At 36.8% G+C, this 15,671-nt stretch overlaps 1 protein-coding gene across 1 annotated transcript; it reads right to left on the reverse strand.

Moving 5' to 3' along the window:
* Nucleotides 1-3,802: 3,802 nt before the first annotated feature.
* LOC143616981 (uncharacterized) lies at nucleotides 3,803-4,177 on the reverse strand. Its single transcript, XM_077089664.1, has one exon. The coding sequence runs from the start codon at nucleotides 4,175-4,177 to the stop codon at nucleotides 3,803-3,805; it is 375 nt and encodes a 124-aa protein (XP_076945779.1).
* Nucleotides 4,178-15,671: the final 11,494 nt, after the last annotated feature.

The following is a 15,671-nucleotide window of genomic DNA, read 5'->3' on the forward strand; positions in this document are numbered from 1 at the left end:
TGTGGTTGGAGTTTTAATTCAATGGTTGTGCTTCGACTTTGAGATTAAGGGTCAAACCAATTTTATGCATTTTTTTTTCAAGCTTGTAGAGGTCAAACCAACAATAAGTTAATCTAAATAATTTTACAACTACTATCCAATTGATGAGTCAACGGGTGTGCATGAAACTGAAAGATACCAACCAATAACTGAAATAACCAAACCAAACTTAAACCAACTGTTTAGTTTTATGGTTTTTTCTTTTGAAAAATTCGAACTCTTACTCCAGTTCGGTTTGATTTTGCATGTAAATCCTTGGAAATATAATAACCTAAAGTTTTAACTTTAGAATCCAACAAACTAAAAAAATAAAATCTAAAAAGTAAAAAAAAAATATTTTCAAAAAGTTCTAGTTAGTTATTTGTAAGTATAAAATCGGAATGAAGGGCACAAAATCAAACTATACTACTTTTTTACTATACATGTGATCAACCATGGAGTAAATAAACCCAACATGATGTTCTTTAAACAATTTTTATACCAGGTGTCAAATATGATAATTAGTGTATCCCAATATCTCAAACTCAAATGTATGATGTTGGAGCACGAACGTCTATAGCTTAGGTCTTGTAGGTTGTGATAGTAGCAGTTGGAATGAGCTTAACGTGTTTAGGAATGCATATGAAACTTATGTGGCGCATATGTTTCATATGCGGCGCATAAGTCACATGTACACGTATGCGCCGTATAACTTATATGCCACATAAGTAGGTTTTAATGTATATATATAATTTTGTGTTCATATGCATTCACACCGTTTTGGTCAGACCTTTTTGGTCCAGTTTGTATATGTTCTTATATTTTCATATTATGATGTACTTCACTTCTATCAATGAATAAACAAGTAGTTAAAGAGACGTTATCGTGTTTTTCATCTTTTAACAAATTTCGCATGTTACAATAAAGAGTAGATCTTTTCGTGAATGTGTTTACACGTCGTGCCATATGATTCATTTCATCCGGTCTTTCATCTGGTAGCAGAGCCTCGTGCTCAGAATCTACTTTGAAAAGCTCGATTTTGTTTCTATTCTATCTATTTTTTATCATTCCAGAATATGTAGTCGTTCAAATCTCAATTAACTTACACATGTTGACGGATTCATGATTTCGGATGGCTTCTAAAAAGTCAGATCCTTACATCTTCGTTTTCTCCAAAGAAATTGTCAAAGAGTTAACGTCAAGTTTATCCAGGCGCATATGTTTGAAGCGTATAAGTTGATAGTGCATATGTTTTGAGGGCGCATAAGTATAAACGTATATCATTTTGTGTGCATAAGTTGGATTTCTACTTGGACGCATATGTTTTCACTTATACGGCAGATAACTCATCCGTCCGTATAACATATACCGTGTTTTGTGATTGAGTTATATGCTGCAAATGTCAATGTATAATATATACGCTACAATGCTAGTGGAAATATACAGAACTACTGTTGGCGTATAACATATACGCATAGATAACTCACTCCATCAATCTTTTAGGTTATTTATCAGCGAATAAGTACGTGCACGTCGTATTTGTTATTCTGGTTCATTCATTCTTATATGGGCGTCTAAGATATACGTCGTATACAATCTTAGTTGTTGAACCCGTTTTCTCATTTATAATTTTATTTGTACGGTTTGATTATCAACTGTAGGACAACTGGGTTTTGGGGTCTTACATGTGATGTCGTAAATCGGGTGTTATATTTACCTAACTGTTATACGCTAGTATTGGTGATAAACCTGGTAAGAAGGAATACATATAGTCAGCTTCGATTCAAATGTCTAGTAGCTTGGAAATGGGTTAGTTACCCCCCTCATATATTTTGAAAAGTTCCAAATCTACATTTACAACTTTTTACTATAACTTATGAACTCATCAACCTCGTGTTGACCCTTGAGTATTTATATTTTCCCGAGTTGCTAGGTATGCTAAGAAGCACTTGCATGCATTTGCTTGGAGTTGCATTATAGCATGGATATATATCTTCTTTGGTTTCACACTTGGATGGGTTGTACATGTTTGAGAAATTAATAATTTGTCTTTAAATTGTTTACTTTTACGCATTCGTAAACGCATTTTATATAGTAAATGTAACTTTCCAATTAATGAGAAATAATCAATGATATATATATTTTTAAATGATTGTTCAATATGACAAGTAGCTAGATCCTGCAATGTCACGCGCCTCGCGGTTAAACCCCGTTAGTTGAAAATTGAGGGTGTGACAGATTCTCTCTAGAATCGAGCTTAACCATATGTATGTGTTAATGTATGCATCCTTAACGTTATCAATAAAGTAATCATTTGGCTCGATCATCGTTATTTCTCGTCACGTACATCATTTATGTATCCAATTGCGACTAGATCTTGGCTCGTATTAATTTTTACAAGGGAGGGGCGGCATGATTTGGTGCTTCATCCGGATGTAGAGGTGGCATTAAGGTGAAGGGTGGGGCCATGTGCTTCTCTCTTTATCTCCAAAACACACATACACACACATATGTATATGATGGCCGCATTCTTTCACCCAATCTGTAACCTAGTATATGTATATGATGGCTGCAGACCTCCATCCTTAGTATTTCCTACAAACATTTATTGACTAAAAACCTCGAAACCCAATAGTGTATCCTCAGATTCACCATCCCCTTGGTAACACGTAAGCTCTCGACCCCGTCTTGTATGTGCACTTTAGCCTCTTTTACTATTTTTAAGAATATTTTTTGGCATTTTACAATACATAAATTCTCACTTTCATTTGCTTTCAAACCAATTTATTTGAATAATCTTTCAAAACATACTTCTTCTTTTTTGTGCACTTAGGCATCTTTAACCTATAAATAACTAATGACTAGAGCTCGTATAAAGATGGACATGATGGGGCACCACCACTCATTATTTACTATCATAAAACGGGAGATGTGCTAATTTTAAGTGCAAATAATTCTCACCACCTCAAGGTAGTCGAATTACGGTAATACTCGCTAAGCCTTATTGAATTTTCAGCTTCACTACCCCTCTCAATATGAGAACCCACAAGGTTTATGATTACTAGGTACGTTAATAATAATCAATGGAAACCTTTCAAAGCTAGTTGGGCCTTCCAACACATCCCAAGTTAAGTGTGTTATCTTTTTATTTAATCTTATATATTGCAGTAGTTTTAAAAGATAAACCTTAAACAATAATATCATTTTCCTTTATACGCAAAAGAATTTTCGGGACATTTTTCAAACAAAATTTATTAAATATAACTCTTTTTTTCGTTTTATTTTTTTATATATATGTAAATTTAAAAACGTTAGTTTCCCATCCCCACACTTAAATTCACATTATCCTCAACGGAAGACAGGAAAAAGACTCCCTTGGTAATATTGCAGTGATCTTCGTATTTCATGTTCCGATAAAGCGACTATATAGCATTTCATTTGCGGTCGCAGCTTCTGTTTACCTTCTACAATTAAATAAGCTCATAATGTCCCGTCTGAATGGAGATTCAGTACGGATGAGAGTATCCAAACCTGCAAAACAAAGCTTAAAGCACCCAAAGCATACATCAAATAAACCCTAATACATAAAAGTGACCCAAATTACAAAAATAAAAGAAAGCAAATAAAAATTATACAAACTTTACACTCGGGTAGTACCCGAGTCTTATCCTTACCAAGAAATTAAAGTAGGGATGTCGTGGAGAAATATATATTCCTCGAACAAATAAACTGGCCCACCGATATAATGCTTTAATCTATGGTCGTTCAATTTCCACGATATCCCCTAGTGATCAACTAACTCAACAGCACCTTGCGGAAATGCCGCGTTCACCTTGTAAGGACCAACCCATCTCAATCTAAGCTTACCTAGAAATAACTTAAGACGGGAATTATAAACCAACACCCGATCCTCAGATTTAAACTCTTTCATCTTCTGATCATGCAAAGCCTTCGTACGCTCTTTAAAACTCCATGATATCGTGTATGCCTTATCTCTAAGCTCCTCAACCTCATAAATTTGGAGATACCGGTTTTTCGCAGATTGGGTTAGGTCAAGATTAACAAATCTCAATGCCCAATACGCTTTATCCTCTAAATCAACAGGTAAATGACACGCTTTCCTATAAACCATTCTAAAGAAAGTGGTCCCAATAGGCATTTGAAACACCGTGCGGAAAGCTCAAAGCGCTTATCCAACTTGCCTAACCAGTCCTTTTGGTTATTGCCGACAGTTTTCTCCATAGTTCGCTTCACTCCTCGGTTTGGGTTCTCCACTTGTCCGCTCGTCTGTGGGTGATAGGCGATGGACAACCGATGGGTGATCCCATACAGTGCCAACGTCTTCTCTATCTAGGCATTGAAAAAATATGTGCCCCTATCACTAATCAAGGCCTTGGGAGTACAAAATCGACAGAAAAACCCAGTTCAATAATCCCACTATAACTCGGCGTCGTTACTGGGCAAGAATTGAGCCTCAACCCACTTGGAAACATAGTCCACAGCCACGAGAATGTATCAGTTCCCCCGAGAAGAAGGAAATGAACCCATGAAATCAATGCCCTAAACATCAAAAACCTCACAAACCTGAATAAGGTTTTAGGGCATCTCATTACGGGATGAGATGTTACTAATGCTCTGACATGCGTCACACTGTCTAACAAACACGTGTGAGTCTTTGAAAAATTAGGGCTAATAAAAGCCAGAATCTCGATCTTTCCTAGTGGTGGAAGACGAACCATGGTGGCCTCCAGTTAAACCCTCGTGACAATGCCTAAGAATCTCATGACCCTCTTCCCTACTCACACATATCCTCAACACTTGATCGGCTCCTACACGAAACACATACGGTGCATCCCATATGTAGTGGTTGGCATCTACGAAAAACTTCTTCCTATGCTAATAACTCATGCCCTTGATCATTACGTCTTCGACCAGATAATTTGCAATGTCGGAGAACCATGGAAGACTTTCCTCTTCAGAACTAACATACAAGACTGGCTCTCTCACATAGGTCTCCCTCGCCATCATCAACAACAACACGTGGGGAAACTTATCCCCAATGGCATCCTCCCTAATATCCTCTTTCTTCGGATCCTCCTGACGTGATAAGTGATCCGCGGATTCATTCTCTGCTCCCTTTTTATCTTGAATCTCAATATCGAACTCGCTAAGCAAGAGAATCCATCGTATCGGACGAGGTTTGGCATCTTTCTTGGAGAACCGGTATCGCAATTCCATGATCACTCTAAACGATTGGACAACATGAGATAAGAACGAAATTTTTCGAATGCGAAGACCACTGCTAGAAACTCCTTCTCAGTAGTCGTGTGATTCTCCTAAGCATTATTTAGGGTCTTACTCGCTTAATAGATAGGATGGAAGTGCCCGTCCTTCTTCTGACCTAAAACATCCCCGACTGCAAAATCACTAGTGTCTCAAATGAGCTCTAAGGGTAAGCTCCAATCATGTGCTACTAAGATAGGAGAATAAACCAGCGGCCCTTGAAAAACTCAAACGCCTTCTATAAAAATAGCATTGAAGTCGAATGAGACGTCGTCTCTAGAAGGCGAGTCATGGGCCGTGTGATCATAGAAAAATCTATGATGAAACAACGATAAAACCCCGGCATGCCCGAGAAACTAAGAACGAATTTCACACTAGTCGGTGGTGGAAGCCTACTAATGGTGTCAATTTTAGCTCAATCTACCTCAACACCGTCTCGTGAAATCTTGTGCCCGAGCTCAATGCCTTAAGTCACCATGAAGTAGCACTTCTCCCAGTTCAGCATCAAGTTCATATCTATGCACCACTTCATCATCCTCACAAGATTAGAAAGGCATTGATAAAAAAGAGTACCCATACACCGTAAAGTCATCCATGAAAACCTCCATGGAACTCTTGATAATGTCATGGAATATCGCTACCATGCAACGCGGAAAGTAGTCGGAGCATTACATATTCCAAAAGGCATACGTCTGTCCACGAAGGTACGGTTTGGGCATGTAAATGTGGTCTTTTTCTGATCCTCATGTGCTACCGGGATCTGGAAATAACCTGAAAATCCATCAGGAAAACAGTAAAATTGTCGTCCCTACACGCTGCATCATCTGATCGATGAACTAAAGAGGAAAGTGGTCTTTCCTAGTAGAGTCATTAAGCCTCCAATAGTCGATGCACACCCGCCAACCTGTGACTGTCCTAGTCGGAATATGCTCTTTACGTTTGTTAGTGACAAATGTCATCCCTCCCTTCTTAGGGACGAGATTAACGGGACTTACCCATGAAGAATTGGATATGGGACAGATCTGGCCTGCATTGATGAGTTTCATAACCTCATTTTTTTACCACCTACGACATGTTAGGATTAAGCCTCTCCAAGGTTGGATTACAGGCTTGTACTTATCCTCCATGAGTATCATGTGCGTGAAAAAGTTCGGGCACCCTGAATGTCCATATGTTTCCATGAAAAAGCATGTTTGTGCCTTGACCACATCAACCAACCTCGACTTCTCATCGTCCGTCAACTGAGAAGAAATGATGAGGGGCAAATTTGCCTCACCGTGCAAGAAATCATACTCCAAATGAGGAGGTAGCTCTTTAAGCTCAAGAGACGGTGGTGCCTCAATCGATGGTCTTTCCTTTGGTCCCTCGGTGCTATCAGCTACCGTGAACACCACGGGGTATTTAGGAGGTGAGCCAACAGGAATGCTCAGGTCATGCTCCGGGGAACATCAACCTCATCCTCCTGATTGAGGAAACCAGAGATGTAGTCACGAACGCGCTCGAACTAAGATATGAACGTGTCTAGAAAGTAAACAAAATCGTCAAGACTACTGGAATTCCTTATAGATTTGATGACATAGAAGGTGACATTCTCATACCCTACACGAAGTGTAATTTTGCCGTCGAAGGCGTCAATAAGCGGTTTTGTAGTACGCAAGAAGGGTCATCCCAAAATGAGTGGGACCTGATTGTTAGCCTCCATGTCGAGAATAACAAAATCCACAAGGAAAACAAATGCATAGACTTTAAGGAGTGCATTTACCACGATTACCCGCGGATATTTAACTGAATGGTCGCCCAAGGATAAACTCATGCGCGTCGGGACCGGCTCGCCAAGGTCTATCTTTACAAAGAGAGAATATGGCATAAGATTTATGCTAGAACCTAAATCGGCCAACGCATAACTCTCGGTCGAGTTGCCAAACAAACACGGGATCGTGAAGTGTGAGAAACCTATTACAGACGTGATCGATTTCAATTCATACTTACGGATCTAGTTCTTTGATATACTAGCAGGTGAAAGATCGGCTGTGATTTACGTTAATGGAAGTGTGTGTGTTGAGAGAGCAATTGGACAAAGTAACAGCTTAACAATAATATAATCAAAGTAGATAAAGTAAGATAAGGGATACATCTATATATTGAATACGATCCCCATTAGTTATACATTTCATAACGAATGGGGTCCATTCGTCTTCAATCCCTAACACTAACTTAAAGTATAACGAATGACTCATTCGTTAAACATCCTTATCGAATGATACTAATACATTAATTATTGGTCAATAAACATAACGAATGGACTGAAACAATTACCAAAATGCGCTTTTACATTATAATAATAAATTACATTGAGAAACAAAGATGGAGACAAAAAAAACCATGCACTAACATAGCACTTAGGAAACCTATTACAGATGTGATCTATTTCAATTCATACTTACGGATATAGTTCTTTGATATATTAGCAAGTGATAGATCGGATGTGTATTACGTTAATGGAAGTGTGTGTTGAGAGAACAATTGGACAGACTAACAGCTTCTCCAGCCTTTCCTTGGATCGATCTCGTCGATATACTTTCGCGTTGGAACCTGCGGTTTAAAAAACATGAACCTGTGACGTACCTCAAATAATAAATGAGATAGAACCAATCCGCCATCTCGATTTTTCCATGATTCACAAATAGCCTATTTGCAAGCGTATGCACGTCCCACCTCGGTAAAGTAAGAACATATGAAATGCGTTGATAGTATTGCATGCCTTGTTCCTACTTGATTATACAAACCTTAAGTTCTGAATCATATAGCCAATAGACAATATCACCTTTGACAGTCTTCGAAGCTTTGAACGATGTCATTTGGTGAGCAGTTGCACGCACTTTGACTTGCCTATTGTCCTCTTGCTCTTCATACCTTAACACATCAATAAGTTTCGAGAATCGAAGCTTATTGTAATTAAAAATCCCTTCAAACACTGGATCCTTCAAAACCGACCCAAATTCTTTTACTTTATCATTCTTCTTCTTCTTCTTCTTCTTCTTCTTACTCAAACGCTCATCAGCTGCTTGCACGTGTTCACTAGAAAAGAATGAAATACCAGGATCTGTGGTATGCGTGTACAGATCTCGATACTCCTCAGCTATCATATCTTCAAAGTCCACTTCGTCATTATCAAACAATGTATCTCGAGATGGGATACATGTGTTAAATCTGACCTCATCATTATCAATTACCTCCACATCCTCCTCATTCTCTAACTTATCCAACTCTTCATCGTTTAACCTGAGTAGTAACTCGATCTGATCCCTGGTTAAAGATTAATCGATAAATTCACCTTCATTGATCTTGTCGGCATTAATCATGCTCATCACAACGCCTCGTTCGTTATTCATAAATGAAACCGTATTGGCCTTAATAGACTCAACGGGTTGCACATTAGTAGTGTCACAGTACACTACCAACTACTTATCACTAGCCTCAACATCAACCTCAGCAGACGTACCAGAAATACCTGTCTTTTGTTGCTGCTCACCACCACTTGTACCTGCGTCAGGGTCTTAGTCATCATTACCTTTTAGCTTTTTCAATGTATCACCTTTGCAGGTCAGCTAAAGGATAACGTCATTCTGCTGCTTTATCTTCTCCCCCTAAGCAGTGACTAAATCCCAAAGCTCACGATTCTCTTGTTGACAATAAGAGATGTGGCTTACCATCTTGCGTTGATCCGACCGCATCTTTTCTTGACACTGATGGTCGGCAGCCATTTGATTCTCTGGAAGGTGTATCAAGTTCAACAACATAGCCATTTGCTGTGGAACTGACATGGTAAACCATGTAGGAGGAGGTAACTGCATTGGGCCTCGTGGACGATTAAACACTGAATTATAAAGTCCATAGGTTGCATCGTTGTCGGAATCGGTGTTGTACTTGTTGAAATAGTAGAAGAGATGTCAGCATCGGAGATAACATTTATTTAGGAATCTATGCAAATCTCGGATCAGTAGATGTCATGGTCATCAATGTAAAATCTGGGGTACTAACAACAGAAGAAGCCACCTGTGTTTGTTGAGGTTCGGATGACCTTGGTAAGAACGGACTAATGTCCACTCCTTACCTCTTAGAGTCCTAATCTTCTTTGGTTTTTCTTTCATCGGTGCTTACCCTTTCGTTTATGTTGAGCACCCTCAACATGAGCTGCCTCAACCACCTTATTTCCACCATCATTCCCATCGTTTCCACCGTTTCCTCCATCACCACCATCGTTGTTCCCACCTGGTCCAACTTCACATTCCAAATAAGAATCAATGTGAATCCATTGATCATTAGGTAGACATACATAATCAGGTCTCGCCACGTGACCTATCAATATTTTGAATCTTGGCCTGTTATATGGAATTTGATTCTGATATGTCTTCATCATTTTCATCGTATCTTTAGTCATATGATCTAAAACCATGACATCGTCTACCAACGTCGGATCACGTATCAAGTCAGGAACCAAATCATCGATAATTAACTGCAAGGATTGAGGATACATCAAAAGTTTGGTCTTGCGATGATGGATTAAGCAGTTCTCTTTCAAATGGTAGAATATCAGTTCCGAAAAATTGAATGGCTTGTTGAGAATAAGAGACACAAAAGCAGACTGCACCATTTTTCGACACTCATCAAATCCACCTTTTCTTCCCCAAGGCAGTGAATCAATACGTGTAATAAGAACTTATATTGCTCACATAAATAAGCCTTGTTGTATTGTCATCGATCCATCTCGCCCTTGTAGTTCAGTCGTTGAAATAACCATCATATCAAAGCTTTATCAAACTCACAAAGATCATCTACGGTATCAAGAAACCATAGAACCCTACGTATCACGTCAACGTCGATCACAATCTTCTTGTCTTGAATTTTTGCAATGATGTGCTTAAGGGCATCTACATATTTAGCACTATCCCAAAACAGACGGATAATACAAAAATGTACAGTAGTATCAGCAGAATATGTTTGATGAATTCTTGAGCGGCACAAGAAAGCAATCATGTCCCAAAATATATCGCGTCAAATGAAATCATTTTACAAGAACGCACTGATGTTGTGCTTCTTGTCATATGCTAGTTCAACCATAGTCACTGCCTCATAAACTTGTGGTAATTTTGATGCGTCCTGGACTTGAAGCACTCATATGCTAGTTCAACAATAGCCGGTGCCTCATAAACTTGTGGTACTTGTGATGCGTCTTGGACTTGAGGTGCTTCTTGAACTTGTGCTACTGTGTTCTCCTGAGTAGGTGCATCGACAACCTTTAGTCTGTCATATCTGTGACAAAACCCGAGCATTGGTAAAACGAACACCATATATTAAACTTATACATTGTTCACCAAACACTTAGTGAAAAATATTCATTTTGTTTAAACTTATGCATTCTGTTCAAAATTATGCACCTTATTCGTTACTACTTCGTTATGCATTCAATAATGAATGGTTCTATTCATCATATGGAATAATAACAAAAGATCTCATTAGTCAAATTTAACGAATATTCTGATTCTTTAAGGATAACGAATGATCACATTCGTTACATATCAAATACGAATTAGTTCTTTTGTCAACTGTATTCAAGAATGGGAATCCCATTCGTTATACATAACGAATATGAGCATACAAATGTCTTAAATTGACTCCAACAAGTCAAAGGCCATATTGATTTGAATCAATTAGTAAAACATGCAATTCAAAAATTCAATTAAGCCTAAAACACCCTGAACCAGCCTCAAACTAATATCATTAGTCTTGTATTGACATCGTTAATCAACCTTAATCGTCTAAATGATTAGTTACTGTAGTTTAAATAATCAATTAGGTATAAAATCGATATTTACATTTTAAACCCTAATTAACCTATCAATCGTTAATCAAAATCGACGAAAATGGTATCGTTGAACTTGTCGATACCTTAGGAACACTAATTGATCAATGAAACTGAGTTTTAAGGGAATTTGAATTTCAGGAAATTTTGCTAGAGTTTCTTTATGTAAAATGTGGAAATCAAGGTAAACGAATGAAGACCATTCATTTCCTTTTGGGTCTTATATGCTTCATTGTTTGCACGCAAACCCATGTGCACGTATGGGTCCATTCATTAGTTTTAAACTAACGGATGACCATTCATTCGTTTGTCCATTCGTTAAAGGAAATTAAAGGATCAACCAATAAATTATTAATATAACGTATAGCTCTCTATCCGTTAGTCATTCGTTATCTCAATATAGCAAATGGTGCTCATTCGTTATCAGGTCAGTGGAAGCGAATGAAGTATTAACGAATGGTGCCATTCGTTATCAATTGCACAGCGAATGACTATCAATCGTTATGATTAATCTTAGCGAATGTTTTCCATTCGTTAAAACAATGTAACGAATAGAATGAAATAAATAAAAATGGAAACATGATTTACCATTTTACCATTCCATTGATTAAATAAATATCAAAACCCAAGTTTTGATAACTTTTACCTTAAAAATTATACCATAAAAGGTAAAAACCAATACCTTAACGTGTTTTACGTGAAAACACAAAACTTAAAATCGTGGGAAAAATCTTTATGTATTTTTCTTTATAAAATTCACCTCTTATCTTGGAAATTGAAAATGAAGTAGAAACAAAATATTTTGGGATTTTGAATATTTTCGAACTAAAGCAAAATGAAAATTACAACAAATATGAAATCTAATCTACGAAAGTAGTACATATTTTAGTGAGTTGATCAAGAAATCCTCCATAACATGTTTATTATTCAGCTTTTATTATGACTGGCGTTAAGTCGGTCATTGATATTGTTGTCCACTTAAATCTTATAACAAACGTCAAGTATTTTTGTGATATGTTTAAGATTAAATTAGGGCACAATATATCAGAAACTATCAGCCTCTAATATTAGTTCAGGCTTAATTTGATTTTTTCCATGTCACCCCAACTTGACTTAAACCATTATGCCTGCTTATCAAAATATAAGATTTTATAACATTTGGGAAACCTTAGAAAATAATCTCCACTACAAGGTATACCCAGTTATCAAGCAATACGCCAAGCTTCCTTTACTGTGAATGAGTATGCACGAGTTCATCATTATGGCTTACAAACATTGTATCCCCTGGGTCCGTTTCTTATTGGTATTAAGACGCGCGCAAGGGAGGAAAAATGTATGACTCACAGCGTGTTTGATCAAGTCAGTAGTGAATTTTTATGAAGTACAGTAGTGATCAGCATTTTAATAATCATGATTATGAATACCCAGGTAACAAACCACATAAGAACTCACAGTGTCAAGAAACTTGATGCATCCCATCAATATAGGATTTGAGTCCATAAGACCATACACCATTGAAGTTTTAACCATTAACTAGATCGCTTTTAATTAGAATTTTTTTTTGTGATCAAACAGACATAAGGCTTGAGTTTGACATGCAATTAAATTTCTGTCTTAACTACTAAGAATTTTGGAAGAGACTAAAATCTCTTTCAATTTCACAAATTTTATGTTTATATCACATACTTTATTGTAATTGTTTGTTTAATACCTACCAATGCACCAATGTAGTTAACCACTCAGTATTTTAAGCCTATTTTATACTGGAATATTATAATAAAATGACCAATGTACTATCATGTTCTGTTTTTATTTCAAAACTCATTTTTGAGGAGCAAAATTTTTAAATGTTTTTGTATTTTTGAAATGTTTGAATGTTTTTGGATTTTATTATTACAAACGAAAAGCGCAATAATTTTTTTCCCCGTTTTTTTTTCAAACGCTCAAATATTAAAGAAATAAAATGAAAACAAAAACTTTATAAATTAAAAATGATTATCCGAGCTTAAAGATATCAGCAAGAGATTTTAAACCGTTTAAACCAAGCAAAAATTTAAATCTTGTTTTACCAAATGCTTTGGTAGAAAGGCCTGCCTTCTAATAATCCGTGTGCACCTTTTCTATGTCAATTAATTTCTTTTTATAGCAGTCACGGATGACATGATAACGAATATCAATATGTTTCATTTCGAGTGGTGCATAGGGTTCTTTGTGATACAAATAGCAGCAGAATTATCAATAAATATGGGTGTAGTAAAAAAATTCAAACCATAATCCCGCAAGGGTTGCTGGATCCATAAAATCTATGAACAACTCGAGGATGTCATGTATTCGGCTTTTGTGGTTGAAATGGAGTCCGTTTTCTTCTTCTTACACTGCCAAGAAACAAGCCGACTTCCTAAGAATTGACAACCCATTGTTGTAGACTTGAAGTTGATCTTGCATCCTCCATTGTCTGAATCGAAAAAATACGTAAGATCGAAACAATCGTCATTGGGATACCATAAAAATTAGCTACTCTATATTTTTTAATTATGATCTCTATATCCAGTTTAATTATAAAATCCCATTTTTTAATATCTATAGCTCATTTACATTCATTTTTTCATTACACTCTTTTAAGTAATTAGGTTTCATTGACTTAAACGCAAGTCGCCACCTATGTAAAACATCACAGCCATCATGTCCATGGAGATTTTAACCTACAAACTACTTTCAATCTCTGTGCATGTGTGTGTGTGTGTTGGAAAGAGGTTGCACAATAGATAACAAGAGAGATGTTATCAATAGATCGAATCTTCGTCTTTTCTGGATTATCGGCATCTTGTTAAGTCCGATTCACCATTTCCAGTCAAACCTCCGATCCGTTTTTCCTATTCGACCGCAAACCACTCCTAATTCGCCGATTATTTGTTAAACGAGCTAACTATGCATAATCGGACCACTTTACTTGCCGATCTCCGGTCTGACCGCTATGATCCGGTCATGAAAACACTGTAATCAAGTAAGAAAGATTGAGATAATGTTGAGAAGAATGATTATATGTTAGTTCATGATGAAGAGACTATGAGAATGACAAATCATATGGCTGAAAGAGCATGAAATTATGATAAGTTGATTTAGAAATCAAAAGAAGAGATCAAAAGAATGCATGACCATGATCTTGGAAGAAAAGGTAAAAAAGATAATGGGTAAAATGTATAGCAAACTTGAGGAACATAGAGAATTTTATGATCTTGCTAGAGAAAGAGCAGGAATACTCCAATGTTGCATGGCTCATCATCTTTCAAGAGACCGTCATCTTCTCAACCCTCAATTCAGGACCACAAATTCCAACCACCATAACTGCAATTAGAAGAGAACCATGTCTTGAGACTAATAAAGACATGCCTAAAGACTTGTTCAATGATTCTAAAACTTGTGCTTTGAAGATTATTATGAAGAGTGTAAGAGCCAGAATGTGATGTTTAAGGATGATTTTAGATTTCTCTGTCGAGCAACTCTCCAAGCTTGCACAATTTAACGACTATCAACAAAGATACATATTTACAAGAGCTAGCAGAATGATCCATCTAAATATTTATTTTGATGTATTTCTATTTATTTTGATGTGTAATGCCCAAGTGGCAAAATTTGAACTTGTAATAATTTCCTTTTATGTAATGTAATTTACTATTTTGAAGGATTTGATGTGTATTTTTGAAAAGTGTAAGTAATCCAGGTATGTTTTGGTGCATCTGAGTTTGTTCCAATCTAGGGGAAGACTTCTAAAAGTTTAACATCCCGATAATATATATACCAATTTTGTCAATTTAGGAAGTTGAGGGACTAGTTAGTCGTTTAGCTAAAGAAAAATGGGAGCGACATGTGTCCTATGACTCATCGCCATGAAACGACACATGTCACATGGTGGCGACACAAAAGGACACATGTCATCACATAAAAACTCATACCCTCACAAAGTGGCATGTGGCTAGTGACTAATCAATATGAATGCCACATGTCAACACCTTATGGCATGACTCATCATCAAGAATGACACATGTCGCATGGTGGTGAGTGATGGTCCGACCGGAGATGGCTATAAATAGTGAGCATGTATTCCTCATTTGTGGCATCCCAAACACCAAATCACATCCCATTTCTCGACGTTTGTGCCACCGAATTGGAGAAGCCACTCTAGAGTTTCGACGTTCCATACCCCGACACCTTACGTACACTTGAAGTACTGCCCGTCAACCTTAAGCGTTATAACCATTTTAAGGTAAGAGTTATGTTTAAGATATTTCAACTCATAGCTTAGATCATAGTCAATGGTATAGCCTAAACCTTGGAAAGTTTATAGATATTTATAAGAATTTTATATATAAAGTTTACAAAAAATAGACGTTTCTTTATTAATAAGAAAAATAAAGTTTTACATATAGAAGCTATTGTTAATTGACGTTCTTCTAGAGGAAGAAACGTTAATTTATATATATATATATATATATATATATATATATAT

This window comes from Bidens hawaiensis, unplaced genomic scaffold (genome assembly GCF_021521415.1).
Source record: "Bidens hawaiensis isolate Kalapana, Puna unplaced genomic scaffold, B.hawaiensis_p1.1 tig00050770_1, whole genome shotgun sequence".
NCBI lineage: Eukaryota > Viridiplantae > Streptophyta > Magnoliopsida > Asterales > Asteraceae > Bidens > Bidens hawaiensis.

What these genes read in the sequence shown, in the direction of transcription:
- LOC143616981 (XM_077089664.1), bottom strand. Translation starts at nt 4,177, where the DNA reads ATGCCTATTGGGACCACTTTCTTTAGAATGGTTTATAGGAAAGCGTGT.